The 23291-nt window shown below is 35.7% G+C and overlaps 1 protein-coding gene and 1 pseudogene across 1 annotated transcript; one reads left to right on the top strand and one right to left on the bottom strand.

Annotated features, from left to right (window-relative positions):
- Positions 1-512: 512 nt before the first annotated feature.
- Positions 513-1245, bottom strand: LOC106983687 (40S ribosomal protein S6-like; annotated as a pseudogene).
- Positions 1246-13738: 12493 nt separating this feature from the next.
- On the top strand, positions 13739-22196 carry JCHAIN (joining chain of multimeric IgA and IgM). Its single transcript, XM_015081900.3, has 4 exons — positions 13739-13898; positions 17558-17684; positions 19762-19842; positions 21217-22196. The coding sequence occupies exons 1-4, from the start codon at positions 13835-13837 to the stop codon at positions 21419-21421; spliced, it is 477 nt and encodes a 158-aa protein (XP_014937386.1). The 5' UTR covers positions 13739-13834; the 3' UTR covers positions 21422-22196.
- Positions 22197-23291: the final 1095 nt, after the last annotated feature.

Genomic DNA, 23291 nt, shown 5'->3' on the forward strand with positions numbered 1-23291 from the left:
GTGTAAAATGTGCCAGTGACAAAAAAGAACACAAAGTAATTTGCGCAGAAGTATGATCATATAAAATGCATTTATATATGCTTCTAAAGATTAGAAATTAATTTTGGAAATAAAGTTTAGTATTCTTAATTCTACACTTAATACTCAACATTTGCTTGACCTATAATAATATGCAAAATGTAGGACCATTATTTAATTCTTAATCTACAAAATAGTTTCAGGATTAAGATTCTGAAAGGGAAGGGATAAGCATGCATTGTTTGCAGTGATAATTGGTCTTTATTTTTTAATAATGATTCTTAATTGTCTTTAATTCATTATGAATATATAAACTGTGAAAGATAATATAACAAACATATGCATTCTATTACTTGGTTTAAGAAATAGAGCATTACAAATACACTTGTAATTGCTTATATACTCCTTAACATTACTAAGCATATCTTTAAACTTTTAGTGATAATAGTTCTTTTCTTTTTTCTTTTTTCTTTTGGACGTCTGATCTTATTTATTCAATACTTGTAGAAAATTTTATTTTGACTGGACTCAGACTTAAAGGTAGAGGCTCTCAGAGAGGACAGCCTCCATCTCTTAGCAGTCTATCTGTTCCTGGCACTGTTCTTTGGCCTCCTTTCTCTCAGCCAAAAGTTTAGCATATTCTGCAGTCTCTTCCTTATCTTTCTTGGTACGCTGTTTCTTCAGAGCAGTATACCGATGTTTGTGTTGGAGGACGCATGGAGTAACAAGACCCTGAATCTTGCGTGCTTTGGTCCTAGATGTCTTACCTTCATTACTTAGGGGCTTTCTCACAACATACTGGTGGACATCATCTCCTTCAGAGAGACTGAAATGGTTGCAGATTCCACTAGCAATTTTGGGCCCCAGGCGATGAGGCACAGTAGGATCAGTGAATACAGAAATATTCTTCTCCCCTTTTTTTACAGTGACCAAATTGAGAACACGGAGATTGGCATCCATAACGCCCTTTCTTTTTCTAGTCCTCCTTGGTCTGTAGCAGGAATGCCCCTTACTCAGTAGCAGCAGCTGGACACGGCCATGGGTCAAAACATGGGGAAGCCTTGTTTGTCATTGCCACCACTGATTTGGACCATGTAACCTTTCCATTCTTCACCCAGGGCATCAACAGCAACGTCTCTGGCCATAAGCTTATCATAAAAGGTATGAAGTTTGCATTTCAGTGAATTTATGGCGGCCAGTAGCTGGGAAAGAGTTGTTCAGCTTCATCCTAAAGCAGCTTACTTCCTCCACGACACTATGGAAAAGAGCTGCTAATCGTCCTTGATAAGTTGCATCTGCTCTTGTAGAGTTGGAAAGAGAGTGCTCTACAGGAGTTTTGGGAAGTCCAGAGCAACCCAGCCAGGATCATCTTGTGGGGACGAATAGATTGCAGTCAGATAAAAAGTTTTAGCTCACTTTAGAAAATTCCCTCTTTAATCTTTGTGAATAACTATGTACAACAGATTTGTGGAACTCTGAGTGAGTGTAGGGTGTTTTGGGACTTTCAGGATACTCAAAGTTAAACTGGTTGCAATGATATATTCATTATACTGTGTATATATACACACACATAAAGAATTTTCCACTTTTGAATGCTTTATTTTGCTTCACTTCTCTTGGAGATAATTTTTGTTGCCTTGTCTCAGCAGAAGATCTTTCCTCTGGTGCTAGTAAGGTCTCCTCTCAGTTTAGTTTTCTGGGTTGATTCAAAAGTTACTTTTGTATTGTTTAGTGTCTCAGAGATACAGAAGGTAAAGATATAGTACATATAGATAAGGTATAAAGGCCATGTTCCTGATGACCCTGTAACATATTTTAGATGTTGTGTTTTTGGAGCTGATTTGGACAGTCCTATTAATTACCAAATCTTATTTTTCATATAAAGTTCAAGGACAAATGGGAACACTAAATTGTTACACTACATGCAGAATTTAATCCATTAAAAGGAAGATCAAGAGAGTTCAGCTACATCTTGGATTTAAAGCCAAGAAGGCTATTAAAAAATATCATCATCCCTTTTAAGTGTTTAAGTGGCCAGATGCCAGGATATCAAGGATCTTTTTATATTATGAAAGACTTTCAAGGGGAGAAATCACATGACATTAAAGATAGAGGCTGAAGAGAGATTGATTTCTTAAGATAAGTATTCATACTATCCTTACGGATGACATGGGGAATTACATTGTGTGTGATAGGATGTTATTATATGAATTAACTTGAACTGAAGTGCTCTAACCAAAATGTGCCTATTAATGGATTGGTGTTAGCTTACAGGTGAGACTTTAGATGTATGCCAAAGAAGTCTGTCTTCAGCACTAACCCATTGAATATTTTTCTTAACAACTTAAGTAAGGATTCTGATGGCATGTGTATCAAGTTTGTAGATGCTGTGAAGCTGAGAGAATTAACTAAATCTGGACTTAAAAAGAATCTAATAGGTGGTAATGTTAGTCTGAGTTTAGCAAGATAAAACTTAGGGACCAAGGCTAAATGTCATACGCAAATTCCAACTGTTTAAGTATTAAATGTGGGGAGGTTATTACCTTATAGAAGCATTTATTTTTTAAAAGGGGAGTTTGGTTGACTGTAGAATTGTTAGAAGCCAATAGGGTAACATAGCTGCCAAAAGAGAGATACTGTTATCCTAAGTGGCATTTATTGAAAAATATTGCAGTCCTGCTACTTTATACTAGGTCAGATGGCAATTGGACTATTGCATATATTGATACTATGGAGCCTGTTCAGAAAAGAGACTAATACTGCTAGAGGACTTAACTAGAGTTTTCAACTCCCTATGAAAATGTTCTCCATTCATCCTTTATTCAATCAGTATATCTTAGGTATTCTTGTGCTTTGATCTTGGAAACAGAAATGAGCAACAAGACAATGCCCTTCTCAAGGAGCTTTTATTCTAATGAGGAGGAGACAGATACTACATAAACTAAACAAGAAATCCAAACTATGATAAATACTATGAAGAAAATAAAACAGGGTAATATGACAGTGACTGGGTTCGGGTGATTAGCAATGAGGGAAATTCTCTCCGGGGCACTGACCTTTGACTTGAGACTTGAATGATGATGAGGGGACAGCCATGCAAAGATATGAAAAGCATTTCATACAGAGGGATTTAAAAGAACAAAGGCCCTGAGTGTAAGTAGCTGGAGAGTGATGAGGGAAAGGGAGAATTGTGGGAAATCAGGTAAAATAATGAGTTTGCATTTATTCTAAATGTAATGAGAAGCCAGTAGAGGGTTTTGAGTCAGATATGATCTGACTTATCTTTTGAAAGATCACTGTCTGCTGAGTGGACAATGAGTCATGGGGGTAAGACTGGATGTAGAGAAGAGTTTGGAGCAGTGAATAGTTTAATGCGTTATAAACATAAACCATTTTTTTCCTACTAATTATTGCTTCCAAATCACCATAATTAATTTTTTCTTTGCCTTCCCCTGACAATATTTTAAGAAGATACAGTAATTTTGGAAATTTTCCATTATTAAATGTTTAATTTATTTTCTGAACCTAAAACAGGTCTAAAGAGTAGCTTATTAAAAAAAAGAAAGTCGGGGCACCTGTGTGGCTCAGTCAGTTACGCGTCTGACTTTGGCTCAGGTCATGATCTCAGTCTGTGAATTCAAGCCCCACGTTGGGCTCTGTGCTGACAGCTCAGAGCCTACAGCCTGCTTTGGATTCTGTGTCTTCTTCTCTCTCTGCCCCTCCCCTCACTTGCACTCTGTCTCTGTCTCTCTCTCGCTCTCAAAAATAAATACACATAAAAAAAAGTCAATTTCAGTGTAAAAACTTATATCCCAACCTCACTTTCTCCAACATCCAATCTGAAACAAGATGAAGTAACAGAGACCAGATTTACCCTCCCACCTGAAACAACTAAAGAACCTGACAAACTTATGAAACGATTTTTAAGAGATTGGACATGAGGTAACAAAGGGCAATGATCTCTGAGAGACAGAAAACAAATGTGAAGTCCTCTGCAATTTCCCCAGCTTGAGAGAGTTTCCAGGCCCTGGCCTCACTGGCAAAATCTGCAGAACATATAAAGAAAAAAAATCATACTAATTCTACAGTTAACACCTCCAGCAAATTGGAGAGGAAAAGATACTTCTAGATTTATCCTATTCAGGATGATCCTGAAAACAAAACCAGGCAAAGACATAAGAAAATAATAATTTCAGACCAATATCCTTTATGAACATAAATACAAAAATTCAAAGCAAAATTTTTGTAAATTGAATCCATCCATTTATAAAAAGGATAATACATCATGAATAAGTTGGGTTTTACCCAGAAATGCAATGTTAGTTTAACATTTAAAATCATTATAACTCACTGTATTAACAAACATAAAAAAAAGGAAAATCATATGGTCATCTCAATAATCAGAGAAAAGGCATTTGAAAAAATGCCATCTCCATTTCTGAAAAAAAAAAATCTCAGCAAACTACGAACAGGAGGGAACTTCCTCAACTTGAGAAAGAACATTCAAGGAAAACCTAACATCATACTTAAAAACTGAATTCTGAAGATGTGAATATTTTTTCTACAAATCTGTCTTGTCTTTTCCCAAATGTCAACTTCAGTAGTTATAGAACATTTGGTTCATATGAAACATATCCCTAATCTGAACATCACTAACATCTCCAATTTTACCAATCTTATACCAGCCACAATATCTCACACATGAAGTACTCAAATACCTTCACAAAAGCAACATTGCTATGTAAGCAACATGAAGACACTACTTTTGTCCAAGTATCTAGAAAAGTATCTGGCACATAGTAGGTACTCAACTAGTTGACAGAGTAGAATTATAATAAAATATCACTCTGCACCTCTACCTATATAACACTTTTATTTTTTCATTTTTTCTTTGATTTTCAATTCTTATTATTCTGCCTTCTCTCCCCCCACCTTTTTTTTTTTTAATTTAAATTTTAGTTAACATACAGTGCAATACTGGTGTCAGGAGTAGAATTCAGTGATTCATCACTAATATAAAACACCCAGTGCTCCTCACAACAAGTGCTCTCCTTAGTACCCATCACCCCTATAGCCCATCTCCTACCCATTTCCCTCTGTCAACCCATAGTTTGTTCTCTATCATTAAGAGTCTCTTGTAGTTTGTTTCCCTCTCTTCTTTTCCCCCCCACTTCCCATATGTTCATCTGTTTTGTTTTTTAAATTCCACATATGAATGAAATCCTATGGTATTTGTCTTTCTCTGATTTACTTATCTCACTCAGCATACTTTCTAGCTCCATCTATGCCATTGCAAATGGCAAGATTTCACTCTTTCTGATAGCCGAGTAATATTCCACTGTGTGTGTGTGTGTGTGTGTGTGTGTGTGTGTGTGTATATATCTATATATCTATATATATATCTATATATATATATAGATATATATATATACATACCACATCTTCCTTATCCATTCATCAGTCAAGGGACATTTGGGCTCTTTCCATGGTTTGGCCATTGTTGATAAAGATGTGGATTTTTTTTAACAGCTTTTTTGATATTTAATAGATATACAATGAAATGCACACCTTTAAACTGTATAATAAATTTTGACGTGTGTATAGTCAGGATTTGTAACCACATTAAGATAATGAACATATCCATCCTCTCCAAAAGTTTCCCCAGGCACCCTTGTAATCTTTCCCTTCCTCCCTTCTCTCCCTGTCCCTACCTTCCTAGGCAATCATTGATCTGCTTTCTGTCACTGTAGGTTTGCTTTCATTTTCTAGAATTATTTATATTAAAAGAATCATTTTTATTAAATTACAATTTTAATATAATTATTTAAATTGAATAAGGTAATAATTAGTTAATACAGTACACAATTTAATATAAATATATCAAAATATAATTTCAAAATAATATTTAAAATACATGACTTTATTTTTTTGTAATGTGTATTTCAATTATATATATATATATATATACACACACACACACACATATAATATATGGAATCATACTGTATGTACTCTTTTTAAAGTGTTTTGTCTGGCTTCTTTAACTCAGAATAATTATTTTGAGATTCATCCATGTTGTGTGTGTTAACAGTTCATTCGCTTTTATTGCTGAATAACATACCACAATTGGTTCATCCAATTTGTTTATGGATATTTAGGTTGCTTCCAGTTTCAGGCTATTTCAAAAAATTTTTTTAATGTTTTTAAATTTATTTCTGAGACAGAGAGAGAAAGAGCATGAGCAGGGGAGGGGCAGAGAGAGAGGGAGACACAGAATCCGAAGCAGGCTCCACGCTCCGAGCTGTCAGCACAGAGCCTGATGTGGGGCTCAAACTCACAGACTGCGAGATCATGACCTGAGTCAAAGTTGGATGCTCAACCGACTGAGCCACCTAGGCGCCCCAAGTTTCAGGCTATTTTAAATAAAGCTAACACTTCTTCTGAGTGTTGTCTTCCTCCCTCAAGTCAGAAAAACTCTGGATATATTCTTTTTCTTTTCCAGCTTTATTGAGAAATAACTGGCATATAACTGTTTAAGGTATACAATGTGATGATTTGATACATATATATTGTGAAACGGTTACCACAGGAAAGTTAGTTAACATATCCTTCACCTCATATAATTACCATTTTGTTATTGTTGTTACTGTGAGAACATTAAAGTTCTCTTATAGCAACTTTTAAGTGTACAATACAATGTTAGTAACTATAGTCACCATGCTATACCTTATATCCCCGGAGCTGATACATCTTATAACTGGAAATTTGTACCTTTTGACCAACCTCTTCCCATTTCTCCCATCCCTCAGCCCCTGGCAACCACTAATTCTGCTCTCTGTTTCTGTGAGTTCAATGTTTTTAAATTCTACATGAGTGAGATCATAAAGTATTTGTTTTTGTCTGTCTGACTTAATTTCATTTAGCAAAATGCCCTTAAGGTCCACCCATGTTGTCACAAATAGCGGAATTTCCCTCCGTTTTATGGCTGAAAAATATTCCATCATATATATCACATTTTATTTATTCATTCATGTGTTTATGGACACTTAGGTTATTTCCATGTCTTGGCTATTGTGAGTAATGCTGCAATGAACACAGGTGTGCAGGTATCTCTTTGAAATAGTGGTTTAATTTCCTTTGGATATTCTTTTGGATGTTACCCAGAAGTGGGATTGCTGGATCATACGGTAGTTCTATTTTTAATTTTTTGAACAACGTTCATACTGTCTTCCACAGTGGCTGTACCAATTTATATTCTAAGCAACAGTGCACCAGGGTTCTCTTTTCTCCACATCCTCACCAGCATTTGTTATCTCTTGTGTTATTATAATAGCCATTTTAACAGATACAAGGTGATATCTTATTGTGGTTTTGATTTGCATTTCCTTGGTCATTAGTGATGTTCAACACCTTTCATGTGCGTATTAACCATTTAAATGCCTTCCTTGGAGAAATGTCTGTACAAGTCCTCTGCCCATTTTAAAATCAGATTGTTTGGCTTCTTTGCTATGTAGTTGTATGAGTTCTTTATATATTCTATATGTTAATTTCTTATCAGATATGTGGTTTGCAAATATCTTCTCCCACTCTGTAATTGCATTTTAATTTTGTTGATTATTTCTTTTGCTGTGCAGAAGATTTTAGTTTGATGTGGTTTTAGTTGTTGTTTTTGCTTTTGGTCTCATATCCAAAAAATCATGGTCGAGACCAATGTCAAGGAGGTTTTTCATTATGCTTTCATCTAGGAGTTAGTCAGGTCTTATGGTTATGTTCTTAATCTGTTTTAAGTTAATTTTTATGAATGGTGGAAGATAGGGGTCCAATTTCATTCTTTTACATGTGAATTTCCAGTTTTCCCAAAACCATTTATAGAAGAGACTCTTCTTTCACCATTGAATATTCTTGTCTCCTTTGTCAAATAATAGTTGACCTTATGTGTATAAATTTATTTCTGGGCTCTAGATTCTGTTCCATTGGTCTGTGTGTCTGTTTTATTTGTTTGTTTGTTTGTTTGTTTGTATATGTAGCTGTTTTTATGCCAGAACCATACCTTGTTGGTTACTATAGCTTCTTTTTAGATATTTTCATTCATACTTTATAAGGGTCATGCAGCATGAGCACATATCAGTTTCTATGTTCCTACATGCCCACAACCCAAGGGGAAATGTCCAATTCTCTCAGGAACGCTTTCCTCAAACTTCATTGTAGCAGATAGCTCCAGGTTAGGTTTGCATTTTCTGAAACTCAACATGGAGTGACCAACATAATGATGATGATTATAATGGTTCTGATGACAATAATCACTACTACTTATGGAGTGCTTACTATAGGCCAAAATCTTTCTAACTCATTTATATGTTATAATACATGTTAAGCCCCACAACAATCCTATGGAATATGTATTGTTATTATCCCCATTTTAAAGATAGAGATTAAATGAGTGTTTAAGGTTTGCCCATTTCACAGCTAATAGGTGATGAATTGGAAAATACACTCAAGCAATCAGACTCAGAATCCTTTCTCTTAACTGTTATGTTCTATTGCTTCTCAATTTTCCCCTTTTGCAGGGTCCCTTATTTCTCTGGGTTATTTTCTTAAATCTCTCCCTCACTTGACTTTGGGGAGAGAAAAAGCATTCTGTCTTTCTTTCTCCCAAGAGTAAGGGGGGAAAGTCTCTTTTACCATAAACACTACTGTTTCCACAAAGCCAACAGCTCCTATGATGCCATTTCCCCTTCCCTCCAAAGTCCTCTAAAGACTAGGGGAGGAGCTCCAGCAGTGGGGGTTGTGGTTAATGGCCACTAAGTTGAGTTCTGTAGCCTCCTAGTAAGCCTTGGAGGAAGTGTCTGATTCTCTTTAGTATTTAGGGTACTTAGCCATTCTTTTTTTGTCAGGTGTGGGTCCTAGTAGCCAATGCTGGGGCAAAGGAAAAATAACTTTATGGCTGAGGCTATTGTAGTAGTCTAGATAGAGGATAAAGACTTGGACCAGGGTGGTAGAGAAAATGGAGAGAATCAGATAAATTTGGGATATATTCTTGAAATAAAACCAACAGGACATGGTGATAAATTGAATGTGGAGGAGATGAAAAGAAAGGAATCAAAGAAGAGAATTGTGGCTTGAATAACCAGGTTGGTTTACTGAGCTAAGGAAGACTAGAGACAGAAGAAGATTGGAATGGAAGTGTGAAGGCTTGATTATCAAGAGTACTGTTTTGCCTGGTTAAGTTTTGGATACCTGTTAGACAGACAAACGGAGATATCAAATAGAAAGTTGGATGTAGGAGTTTGGAGCTCAACAGGGAAGCTAAAGTCTAGGATTGTATATTTGAAAGTCACAACATGTCCTGTAGTCAAAGCCATGGGATCAGGTAAGACTAATTAAGGCAAGGATGACAGAAAAGAGAAGACTGAGGATCAAACCTCATTATTCACAGGAAAATTGAGCCAGAGACTGAGAAGGAATCACCAATGAGATAGTAACATGACAAGGAGAGCGTCTTCTCTGTGTCCCAAGAGAATAAAGTCATGATTTGAATATCCCAAATATAATAAGCCGTGTTCAGAGGAAGTGAAGCATCGACCTATTTCAGATGGTTTTTAAACAAATGCTGAACTCATACTGTCTGCTGTATAGGAAATTGAAACAAACCTTGAGTAGGAGTAAAGAAGGTGAGACTAAATTACCTTAAGCTGTCTTTCATCCAGATGAGTCTGTCACTGAACCTCTTACTATAAAAAATCTTTTATATGAATGTAGAAAACGAAACTATTTGTGGTGAAGAATTTACAATGTATGGCTAAGCTCCCAGTAGCTTAACTCACTTGCATGGAAAGTGTTCTACTATTCACATTTTACATATTTTTGTTGGTAAGAACATAACTAAAACTGGAGATGAAATGATTTGAAAATTAAACCAAGACCTGTTATTTACCTATAATTGGTTAGTGCTAAAAAGATTATGAAACAATTCACCTATAGCGCAGACTTGTAAAAATAAATAGAAGCTTCAGCTAAGTTGTTTTCAATGTAAGCCTATGTGTTTAAAAAAATTACCTCTATTAACCTCTTGCTCTTCTATAAGTAGATAAGTAGATAATACTTCTAGTTATCACCCTTCCTCCCCCCTCCCCCTGCTGGTGCTTCTAGTCTACCAATTTTCAAACTTTATTGTACATTAGAATTAACTGGAAGCCTTTTTAAAAATAAGTATTCCAAGGTTACGTCTCCAGTAATTCTAATTGGGTGTGGCCAGGAAATCCATATTTTAACTAGTACTCCAGATGTTTTTAGGGAAGATAATCCTTGGACCACAGTTGGCAAAACACTGGTCCTGATCCTATATTGCAGGTATAGGTAACTGTCTTCTGGTGGCAAAAGTGACACTTGGGTCACCACCTCTTATTTTTACTGAAGTAATTTCTTTTATTTTTATTTTTTAAAAATAGTATGTCCTGCAAAAGTCAAATGACTTCACTCATATGAGGACTTTAAGAGACAACACGGATGAACATAAGGGAAGGGAAACAAAAGTAATATAAAAACAGGGAGGGGGACAAAACAGAAGACACTCATAAATATGGAGAACAAACTGAGGGTTGCTGGAGGGGTTGTGGGAGGGGGATGGGCTAAATGGGTAAGGGGCACTAAGGAATCTAATCCTGAAATCATTGTTGCCCTATATGCTAACTAATTTGGATGTAAATTAAAAAAAATAAAAAATAAAACAAGTTAAAAAATATTATGTCATGTACTTGTTTATTTATTTATTTAATAATATTATTATTATTTTTTTTTAATTTACATCCAAGTTAGTTAGCATATAGTGCAACAGTGATTTCGGGAGTAGATTCCTTAATGCCCCTTACCCATTTAGCCCATCCCCCCTCCACAACCCCTCCAGCAACCCTCTGTTTGTTCTCCATATTTGAGAGTCTCTTATGTTTTGTCCCTCTCCCTGTTTTTGTTATTTTTGCTTCCCTTCTCTTGTGTTCATCTGTTCTGTGTCTTAAATACCTCATATGAGTGAAGTCATATGATATTTGTCTTTCTCTGACTGACTAATTTCGCTTAGCATAATACCCTCTAGTTCCATCCATGTAGTTGCAAATGGCTAGATTTCATTCTTTTTGATTGCTGAGTAATACTCTATTGTATATATATACCACCTCTTCTTTATCCATTTATCCATCGATGGGCATTTGGGCTCTTTCCATACTTTGGCTGTTGTTGATAGTGCTGCTATAAACCTTGGGGTGCATGTGCCCCTTCAACACAGCATACCTGTATCCCTTGGATAAATACCTAGTAGTGCAATTGCTGGGTCGTAGGGTAGTTCTATTTTTAATTTTTTTGAGGAACCTCCATACTGTTTTCCAGAGTGGCTGCACCAGTTTGCATTCCCATCTGTTCTTGCCAACATCTGTTGTTGCTTGAGTTGTTAATGTTAGCCATTCTGACAGGTGTGAGGTGGTATCTCATTGTGGTTTTGATTTGTATTTCCCTGATGATGAATGATGTTGAGCATTTTTTCATGTGTTGGTTGGCCATCTGGATGTCTTCTTTGGAGAAGTGTCTATTCATGTCTTTTGCCCATTTCTTCACTGGATTCTTTGTTTTTTGGGTGTTGAGTTTAATAAGTTCTTTATAGATTTCGGGTACTAACCTTTTATCTGATATGCCATTTGCAAATATCTTCTCCCATTCTGTCAGTTGCCTTTTAGTTTTGCTGATTGTTTCCTTCACTGTACAGAGCTTTTTATTTTGATGAGGTCCCAATAGTTCATTTTTGCTTTTATTTCCCTTGCCTCCAGAGACTTGTTGAGTAAGAAGTTGCTGCAGCCAAGGCCAAAGAGGTTTTTACCTGCTTTCTCTGTGAGGATTTTGATGGCTTCCTGTCTTACATTTAGGTCTTTCATCCATTTTGAGTTTATTTTTGTGTATGGTGTAAGACAGTGGTCCAGTTCATTCTTCTGCATGTCCCTGTCCAGTTCTCCCAGCACCACTTGCTGAAGAGACTGTCTTTATTCCATTGGATATTCTTTCTGGTTTGTCAAAGATTAGTTGGCCATACGTTTGTGGGTCCATTTCTGGGTTCTCTATTCTGTTCATTCCATTGATCTGAGTGTCTGTTTTGTGCCAGAATTAATTTCTTTTAGATGCATAGTTTACATAATAGAAATACAAAATTGTAAGATTGAAAGAAGAGAAACACCATATATAGAACTTTTCTTTAGCTTAGTAATTATGAATCAAATAATATTTGCTTTTATAAAAAAATAAGCTTTGGAGGAAACATTTTGTCCCCAGGGATTTATCCAGCTTGCTTTGGGGAGGCAGTCTAGCCTTGAGTTTATTTTCAAGGACATAATGACTAAAGAAAAAAGTATGCAGCTAACTTCTAATTACTCTCTTTGGGAATGAATGAATAAATCAGTTATTTAGAAACTACAGTTAAAGATGAGGAGGTCTTAAGTGGTTGATGCTTGTTTTGACATCCTGACCATACATTAAAATAATGTGCTTTCAGATTTTTTTTCAAATAGATACAATTGTTCATGTGACTCCAATATGTTTTTCTTAACCCTAAATATCTTTCTAAGTCCTATGATAGCAGAAATTAAAATGAGAGTTAAGTTGACAGTATAGTAATATTGTATGTTCTAGGGCCCAGCACCATGTTCTTGTTAGACTCAGTACATGACTGAAGGAGTGCAATTCTGTGCTAGCCATTAATAGTTCTCATCCTGCTGTCTTCTGCTGCTGGCTGTGAAATCTGCTTGCCTGCTGATGATCCTGAAGCACTTTTTAGTGCCTCTCAAAATTCTAAGAGATCCTTAAAAAATTAGAGAACTGAGAACCAAAAGTAACTTAGACTTGATGTTGAATATATATGTAACCAGCATGCTTGTGGAACCAACCCTGCCTAAGAGTCAGGAAATTCTAACGTGTTGGGGCAGAGGGTAGGGGGATGCCCTGTCCAAAAGCTCAGGCGTTTGTTTGTTTGTTAGTTAGTTAGTTTGTTGACACTAATTAATGACCAAAACTTACAAGAAATACTGCACTGATTGAGTTTTCTGTTGAGGCATCTCAAATGAAAATCATTTCATGGATTTATAATTCTGAAAGCTGTTACTAGATGATCAAACACAAGGTCTGCCTTATGCTGTCAAATTAATGGCAACTGATACATGTAGTATCCATTTGTTTTGAATTCCAATTTCACGTTTGAGTTTATAAAATAACTGAAAGCAATCAGAATATGTATATATTACATATGTCATGTATAATATGTATATTTAAATCTGATAGCTTGGTTAATTAAGGGCTAGGAGAAAAAGTTGACATAAGATGTAATTGGGACCTTGAAAGACTTTAATTTCTTCTCCTTCTCTTCCCTTCATTTACTGTTCTAGGCATAACAAATATCACATATTTGATTTGAAAACAATATTGTGTAGGGACTAAAGTTAGGAATCCCTACTTAAACATTCTTAATGTACTCTTGACTTGAAATCATTATGAATCATCTGGTTTAACTTTATAGAGCAAATGAGAAATAAAGAGTAATTGCATCAGAGTAGGTCTTTGGAGGGGCTACTTTGGAAGAAAATACAGAAATCTGAGACATACACTTCTGTCTAGTGCTGCATTTAAATTTCAGATTCCAACCGCAGTTGTGATTGTTTTTAGTTTGTTAGCTGCCTAGGGTGTTATTTTAAGAAAGCAGAAGCACCATCATTTGCACACTCCTTATACTTCACACACCTTAACCCTGACTTTTTAGCTTCAGTTTTTCTAAAGAAGTGAAGCCAAGATGAAGAACCATTTGCTTTTCTGGGGAGTCCTAGCCATTTTTGTTAAGGCTGTTCTTGTGACAGGTATGTGGTATTTTGAAAATTAACCCAGATGAAAGGAAAAATACAACACAGATCTGCTCTTCAGTTTTAAACATTTGTGTTTGTGCTTCAGTTAGCTAGCTGTCTGGCTACTTTTTTCTAACATGCCTTAACCTTCATATGGGCGGTGATCTTTCTGCAGATGAGACTCATTGTAATTCTTTTTATTCTTTTTTTTCCTCTTATTTGTTTGCCTACTATAACTTAGAGAATAAGAAAATATATATATCTGGATAAGTGCTGACAGCTATGCTTATATAAATTTTCATATTGAATCTTGAAGACCAGTAATCCTCTCCTTGAGTACCTTAAGAGAGTATTCTGGAGACATGATATAATCATTACTGTAATTGTAATAATTACAATATAGAATGCTTGGGATTTTACTTACCCAGGGAGATTGATATTGCTTCTAACAACTTTCCTGAATCTGAGCCTACAGATTTCTTATGACACTTTAACAATGTTTAATATTATACAGGTTGCCTATAACTTGATGGCACAACTGTGGTTGTTTTGTTTATTAACCTTTCAAACTACTGTAGAAAATGGAATACACCCTGACCATTAGATGTAATAATGTTCATGTAGAAGGGCAAAGTTAGAAATGATATAATTTGGCCTGTTTCTAACACTTACTGAGCTTATTTCTCTCATTTCAGAACAGGGTATGTTGTAATTAAGAAGTCATTTTAAACATATGTTTTGCTAATTTAGCATTAGAAATAATGAATTTCTAATAATATTTAAACACAAAGATAGTAGAATTAAAAATGTACAGTATATGGACCTCTAATATATAAATAAACATTTATGAACATGTTTATATATCTATAAACATATATATGAAATACATATAGATACATTTGTAAAAGATCTGTCATTTCTTAAGTACATACTATTTTTCAGGCATTATGTTAGCTGCTTTACATATACTATTCCATTTAATTCTCACAGTAATCACTTGAGATAGGTACTCTTAATATTTCTAACACATGGTTGAGTCCATTGAGATTTAGAAAGGTGAAATAACTTAGCTACAATCACATGGCAAGCATGTGGTAGGTAGAACCCCGGCCATCTAACCCTACAGACCACACTCCTAACTTCTATCCTCTTTTGCCTATATAGGAGAATCACTTTTTAGTAAACTCATGTTTATATCTAGTATGTGTTGTTAAGCATATTTTCTTATTCTTTGAACTGAATTAAATTTAACAAATATTTATTGAGCACCTGCTATGTCTCAGGTGCTCTTGGAATAAAGTAAGGTACATTCTAGTACTAACAGGTTTATTAGGAAAAATGCTGTCTGTCAGTGAGAATATTAGGATCTTTTAAGCCTTGGTGCATTGACTGTATTTGTATATTCCCTGGAAGATGTATTAGGTTGCCTAATATTTTTATATGATAACAGTAAGTAGTAATAAACAGGAATAGTTTTTTCCTAGGTTTCTGGTAAGAAAATTAATTATATGGGGCACCTGGGTGGCTGAGTCGGTTGAGCGTCTGACTTTGACTCGGGTCATGATCTTGTGGTTCCGGAGTTTGAGCCCGGCGTTGGGCTCTGTGATGACAGCTTAGAGCCTGGAGCCTGCTTCGGATTTTATGTCTCCCTCTCTCTCTGCTCTTACCCTGCTCATGCTCTGTCTTTCTCTCCTTCAAAAAGTAAATAAACAGTAAAAAAAATTGAAAAGAAAAGAAATTATATGCTATAAATAAAATAAAGACATTTTCTATTTAAGACTTAATAGATAAGTCACATACTTGACTCAATCGGTATTTTTGGTCAGGCGTTACGTACTCATTTGTATTTTATTGAGAAAAACATTTAAGAGTCTTGAATATAGGAGTAGGGGAAAGACACCACTTAAGTCATCTTATTCTTTTCAAAATGTTAAGAAAAGTTTTATTATTATGTTGAATTGAATTCATAATGTTTCTTCTGCAATACTGTACAGACTTTGGGGCGCCTAGGTGGCTCAGTCGGTTAAGCATCCGACTTCGGCTCAGGTCACGATCTCATGGTCCGTGAGTTCGAGCCCCGCGTTGGGCTCTGTGCTGACAGCTCAGAGCCTGGAGTCTGCTTCGGATTCTGTGTCTCCCTCTCTCTCTCTGCTCCTCCCCCGTTCATGCTCTGTCTCTCTCTGTCTCAAAAATAAATTTAAAAAATTAAAAAAAAAGATATTTAATACTGTACAGACTTTTATCAGAAGACATATTAAGAAGTTATGAATAATGCCATAATAATGCATTGTAAAGTACTTCCAACAATTTGAAGTACAAAACAATGGTCTTAAAATGTTTTTGTAATCACTGTTAATCATTAAGACTGAAATACTGCAATTAGGTCCTCTCTGTTCTGGGATACCTCTGAAATAATTAGACTTCCAATTAAAATTATATCTATCCTGATCAATTTTATTATAGTGGGTTATAAGATTTTTTTTTTCTAAAGCACCCTACATTGAGTAAATAAAAGCTAAAATCTGTGAATTCTGTCAAATTCAGTATTCTGGCTGGGAAATTATACTATAGTTTTGCAAGATGTTACCACTGGGAGAAACTAGGTAAAATGTACATGGGTTCTCTCTTTGGTATTTATTATCACTGCCTGTGAATTTACAATGATCTAAAAATAAAAAAAATTAATAAAACAAAACAAAAATATATCAAAAATCATTATTATTGTTTAATTAGCCTATTAAATAAAGTTGTTATAATTCTTCAAATACTTGCTAACTGATACAAGTCCTGATTATAAAAATTTTGTTTGTTTATTCTTTACAACACTTACCAGACCTCTTTTTCCAATATTCAGATTAGACCATAAATGTTGATTGTCAGAGTTAAGGCTTTAATGGTCATCTGTGTATCCATTCAAAAGCTTGTATCTTTAATATTTTCTAAACTGTTTTTGCAAATTTATAGCACTTTACATCTATATATACCATATCTTTTAAAACAATTCCTATCAGAAATATTAACATATATAGCACTTATTATTTTATTTGAATGAATCATTATGCCATGATAACCTGATTGTTATTATGAAAAAGAAGATAGGAAAACTATAGTAAAGAATATTTAAAAGTCTCACCAAGTAAGGTTATCTTGGAGAAAACGTGCCTGTTTTTAACTCTAATGCAATATAAGGAGTAAAAAAAGTTTAAATGGGGGTTCAGGAAGGATGTGACACTTCAAACTGGAACTATAAAGGCTGAAGTTATTTTTTGTTCACTTCTGAATAATTACTTTGGTCTGAGAGAAATATCATCTAGATTTTTTGTTTTCTCTATCATTTTGTCATTTGGCACCAATTTTTACAAGGCTGCATTATTCAGAGAGCTGTGCCTCTATTAAAAGTATTAGACGAAAATCAGAAATACTTCAGCCAGGTTCCCATAGACTGGTCCAAGAGAAAAAGAAAAAAATTTGTTTGGAGTGCATTTGGATTTCCTTCTTGATGCTGTAAGATTCCACTTAGCATTTTAGATTAGGAAAGAGAACAAATGGAGAAAGCGGAAACTGATCAACCACAAAACTTAGTTTTTCTACAGGAAAAAAGATAAATTACCTCAGTAAAAGTCCATAAACAGACCTTTCCCCCCCTTTCTTCTTAATAATGTTTTATCTTCAAGCCCAAGATGAAGATGAAAGGACTGTTCTCGTTGACAACAAATGTAAGTGTGTCCGGATTACTTCCAGGATCATCCCTTCTGCTGAAGATTCTAATGAAGACATTGTGGAGAGAAACATCAGAATTATGTACGTGGCATTTAAAAATTTTTTATTTCTGCATGTTGTAAGCAGAGATACTTTCAGATATTAACCACTGTTTGAATGTAATATCTGTCTATACCCCTCTTTTTGATGTGCAGTACTTAGAAGAACTTATTTCTAAACTGTAAAAAAAGGTTAATTATCTATGTACATATATAGACATGCAGACTTTATGTGAGAGTTAAAAATGCTAATGGACAAAAGCACCTAGAACAGTGTTTGACCCACAGTAGGCCCTCATATATGTTTATTACTTATCTTTCTCATTAGTTAAAGTCTTTCCTGATATTACTAGAGCCTTATACTCTAATAAGGAATAGATTCATTCATTCATTCATTCATTCATTCATTCATTCATTCATTCATTCATTCAGGAAACATTTATTGACTGCTACTAAATGCCAGTGAGGATTGGAGCTGGGGATACAACAGTTTATATAAAACACAGCCCATGCCATCAAATAATCTACAGTCTGGTAGGAAATTTTAAGCAGTTTAAAAGGCAATCACGGTATTGTAAATGCTATGACAGGAATAAGCATAAGATATTTCAGAAACACTAAGGAGGGGCACCCAGTCCAGTCCTGGAGGGTGAAGGGAAAATGGTGGTGGGAGTCAGGTGTTTGGAGTTAGTAGGTGGAAGTGGCTGTTAGCTGAGTGGGAGTTAATTGGGTAAATGTGTGTGGGGAGTGACAGGGTTGGTAGGTGAGACAGATCATTCTTGGGAAAGCAAACGGTTGCTGTAAGGAATCGTATGAGATCATCATGTAACATGCTTACCATAATCCCAGGCGCACTGTAAATACTTAGTAAATGTCAGAACTGTTAACTGCTTTTGTTATTGTGAAGACTTGGAGATGAGAAAAGCCTAGTAAATATGTGGAATTGCAAGCAGCTGCTTACAGCTGGCACGTAAAGAGGGTGGCATGGTGAGAGATGGGGCTGGAGAGGGGGAAGCATATCATGAAGTGCCTTCTGTGCCATCATAAGGGTACTCTGTTATTTGTGTGAAGACACTATAGGCTTTAGGCAGAGAAGAAAATTAGGCTAGTGTTTTAGAGGCCATTTTGGCGATAATGTGGCTAATATATTGCTACGATCTAGGAAAGAAACGGCGGTGTCCTGAACTGTGCACAGATTGCAAAGGATCAGAGTCAGTTGAACTGGTAGATGGATTAGATATGGGTCATTACAGAGAAGGAGGACTTAGAGACGGTGTCTAAGGTTTTGGCTTGACATGTATGTAGATGGTATTGCTAAATCCATCGTTACGTTTTCCTTTGTGTCCTTTGGTAGGGAGGGGTGCACATGAGGAGGAATGATGACATAGATGAAAAAATTGTAAGCATTAATGAAATCACCTCAACTAGTTGAGAAGGGCTACCTAATTTTTCACGGAACATCACCAAATCTAGGGATCTTGAGTCCAGTTACAGCTTTGCTACTTAGTAGTTGTGTGAACTTGGGTAGATCATAGAGCTCTCCAGTTGATACTTTCTGCAGTCCTAAAATATGGATAATAATATTTGTCCATTTATTCCACAAATATTGAGCACATTCTACATGCCACACATCTAGAAAGGCATTGAGAAAGCATAAATGTTTTTGCCACAAAGAACTTACATCATCTACTACAGCAACCACTCTGTAGACAAGCAACTATGAAATGGCCTTTGCCATAATAAAGATACATGAACTTCATACATGAATGTCAGTGAGACAACAGAGGAAGGAGTTTGTTCAGGGGTGAGAATGATCATCGTAAAGAGGGTAAAACTTGAGCTGATTTTTAGAGGAAAAGCAGGGACTTGCCAACTAAGTGAAGATCATCGACAGAGGAGCTTCTGGGAGATTTATTTTGAATGGGAAATGTTTAAAATATGCAAATTACGGTGAAATCTGAGCAATAGTATTACTGTAGAGCGCTTGTAGAGTGTTATAGAGTACAAATGTACTAAACTGCTGATGAGACAGTAAGTACTGTGCAAGCAATATACCTATTACCAAAAATAGCAATATTTGCTAGTTTCATTATTTTGATCTCTTTTGTTTCTTTTTTTAGTGTTCCTCTGAACAACAGGGAGAATATCTCTGATCCCACCTCACCACTGAGAACCAACTTTGTGTACCATTTGTCCGATGTGTAAGAGATTTTCTCCTTCATACTAATATAGATATGGAAGTTCATAACTTTTATTTAAACTTGTTAGTAAGAATGTTTCTGAATATATGAGGAATAAACATTTACCAATATAATTTGAGCTTTGAATACATTAATTCCTGTGTTCATTATGAGATATCATACATTTATAAAACTTTATCACAGATAAAAGTTAGGTATACATTTATTCTTATTTATTTATTTGTTTTTTAATGTTTTGTTTTATTATTGAGAGACAGAGAGAGACAGAGCATGAGCATGGGAGTGGCAGAGACAGGGGGAGACACAATCTGAAGCAGGCTCCAGGCTCTGAGCCCTCAGCACAGAGCCCTACGCGGTGTTTGAACTCGCAAACCGGGAGATCACGACCTGATGTCGGAAGACTAACCCACCGAGCCACCCAGGCGCCCCAGCTATAAATTTATTCTAAATAAGAAATTATTGCCATTAGTACAGGAAGGGCCAATTTGTCTTAATAGCTAGATAATTGGATTTCAGACATATTAACATGTAGGTGTTACTTTGGAAGCTATGGAATCCAACATCAGACAATTTCTTTTCCTTAAAAATATTCTTCCTGGGGCGCCTTGGGTGGCTCAGTTGGATAAGCGTCCGATTTCCGCTCAGGTCATGATCTCACCGTTCATGGGTTTGAGCCCCGCATCGGGCTCTGTGCTGACAGCTCAGAGCCTGGATCCTGCTTCTGATTCTGTGTATCCCCCCCTCTCTCTCTGCCCGTCTCCCACTCATACTCTGTCTCTCTCTCAAAAATAAATAAATGTTAAAAAAAATTCTTCCTTCCCAGGGCATCTGGGTGGCTCAGTTGGTTAAGCATCTGAATTTTCCTTTTGGCTCAGGCCATGGTCTTGCAATTCGTGAGATCGAGGCTTGCATCAGGCTCTACGCTGACAGCCTGGAGTCTGCTTGGGATTTTCTTTCCCTCTCTCACTGTTCCTTCCCCACGTGCACGCACAAGCTTTCTGTCTCTCAAAATAAATACACTTAAAAAATATTTCTTTCTTCTTTGTCACTGTAAATAACCTGTTTAATTCTCCTTTACGGTTAGGAACAAACCTAACAGACTAGAAGGTGAGGTACAGTATAGACAAAACCATGATATTGTCATATCATTAATTTATATTGTTTACTTTCAACGAATTTTTGTATATTAAAGGCTGAAAAATCCTGTTAACTATTCTGTATTGTAGAGCAGCTGAGGTCTGAAAGGAGCTACCTTTTGTTAGTGGTCAAGTCAGAGCTGCAAGAGCCAGCTGATTGTGGATAGAAACGAATAGTCACTCAGGTTCTGATACAACATCTGGTGGATATTGTCTAATACGTATTTTTATTTTTCAGCTGTAAAAAATGTGATCCTGTGGAAGTAGAGCTGGATAATCAAATAGTTATGGCCAGCCAAAGCAACATCTGTGATGAAGAGAGTGAGGTCTGCTACACTTATGACAGAAACAAGTGCTACACAAATAGGGTCCCATTTACCTATGGTGGTGTGACCAGGATGGTGGAAACAGCCTTGACCCCGGATTCCTGTTACCCTGACTAACTGAAGTCACTGCTGACTGCATAGCTCCTTATCTTAAAAGGCTCTTCATTTCGATGCAGAAAGTTAATATATTTACCACCAGTGAATTTGAAACAATGATTTTTTTTCCTTCACGTAAAACTAACCCCCCCAATTGAAATAGTAACATTATTATTTTTATTGAAATGACTTTTCAACTGTATGTTCTTAACTCTAAGTAGTGAAGTCTCTCATTATCCTTGCCCGAAGGGGTAGATGCCCTTAAGAATATAATTCCTAGCATTTAAAAAAGAAACAAGGGGAGAAAATAAAACTCAAAAGAGTAAAAATCAGAAGACATAATTAAATTTCAACTTTCTTTTCTTTTCTTTTCTTTTTTTTTTGGCATTGCCTTGGAGAGCCAGAGCTTTTGCACCTTCCATACTGTTCTCTTTTTAAAAAGTGTCACTGTGCAGAGAAAATTTATAGGTAAACATAGGTCAATTATATGTCTTCACTAGAAAAATAATAATTGGAAAACGTGTTTCCAAAATATTTGTGAAAGTAATTTAAAATGGAATCTCCATTTATGAGACTAATGAGCTGAATGTGACATCATTAAATGCGTATTTGAAAAATATATTTTGACATAGCACAGATTCGATGGCAGATGACACAGACTTTTTTTGATAATCAGGGTAGTGTAGGAAATTTCCATTGGAAATCATGTATGTTGTAACTGACTCTGATGAAATATGTATTCCAAAATATGTATTCTCTAGCACAGTTTGAATAATTAAATAGATTCATAAGCATATACCTGTGTGAAATAATTTATTGACAAAAATTGTGGAAACTTTGTTGTATATAAGTTAAAATATAACTTATTACTGATGACAGTGTATAAGTTATATAGATATAATTATGCATTAATTATAATAAGTTAAAATATAACTTATTACTGATGACAGTGTATAAGTTATATAGATATAATTATGCATTAATCACTGAATTCATACCTGTACATATTTGAAGTAGCTTCATCATTTAAACCTAGAATTAAATCAAAAGGCAAGGTCCTTCTTGACAAACATAGTGTTTATCGTGGCACATAAACTTCTTATGGCAGAAAGCCAAGGCCAGTTGACATACATATCCCAGGGTTCTGTGGAAAGTAAATGCTGACTTTGGATTTGAAATAATGGGAGGCTGCTTAGTAAAAGTTTCCTGAAGAGGCATTGTTCTGTTTTCTCTCTCTCTCTCTCTCTTTTTTTTTTAAACTTTATTTACTTTGACAGAGAGAGCGAGAGCATGTGAGCATGAGTGAGCGAGTGGGGGAGGGGCAGAGTGAGAGGGAGACACAGAATCCCAAGCAGGCTCTGCATTGTCAGCACAGATGCAGGACTCAAACTCGTGAACCGTGAGATCATGACCTGAATGGAAACCAAGAGTCAGACGCTTAACCGACTGAACCACCCAGGCAGGCGTCTCTTTTTTTAAATGGTAACAGTAATTTTTAATAACTTCCACTGTGTTCGTACTGATTATTCAGTGTTTTTTTTTGTTTTTTTGTTTTGTTTTGTTTTGCTTTTTTTGGATAGGGCTGGGATACTCTAGGGATCAGTAGGGATCATAGTTTTGATGTGTTAAAGATACATCATTCTTGACTAATCTTTGATCTAGTGTGTGGTTTTAGCCAAGTCTTTGAATTTTATTTAATTAGTAAACATTTATTAAATATTTATCACGTGCAAGGAACCGTGCTATATTTTTTGGCGATTAAGCTGTGGTAAGTGCCCTCAAAATCGTCACCACCACTCACTCCCTAGACCTCTGCCCCATTGTCATCTCATGAAGTTCACCGTGTTTTTTAAAACTGCAAACCCTATTTCCTTATCTTGGTTTATTTCTC

This window comes from Acinonyx jubatus, chromosome B1 (genome assembly GCF_027475565.1).
Source record: "Acinonyx jubatus isolate Ajub_Pintada_27869175 chromosome B1, VMU_Ajub_asm_v1.0, whole genome shotgun sequence".
NCBI classification, from domain to species: Eukaryota; Metazoa; Chordata; class Mammalia; order Carnivora; family Felidae; genus Acinonyx; species Acinonyx jubatus.

Excerpts from the sequence above, each read along its gene's own strand:
- JCHAIN (XM_015081900.3), top strand. The coding sequence starts at position 13,835 with ATGAAGAACCATTTGCTTTTCTGGGGAGTCCTAGCCATTTTTGTTAAG. Across the intron at positions 17,685-19,761 it reads GAGAGAAACATCAGAATTAT|TGTTCCTCTGAACAACAGGG; the intron begins GTACGTGGCATT and ends TTCTTTTTTTAG. Across the intron at positions 19,843-21,216 it reads GTGTACCATTTGTCCGATGT|CTGTAAAAAATGTGATCCTG; the intron begins GTAAGAGATTTT and ends TTTATTTTTCAG.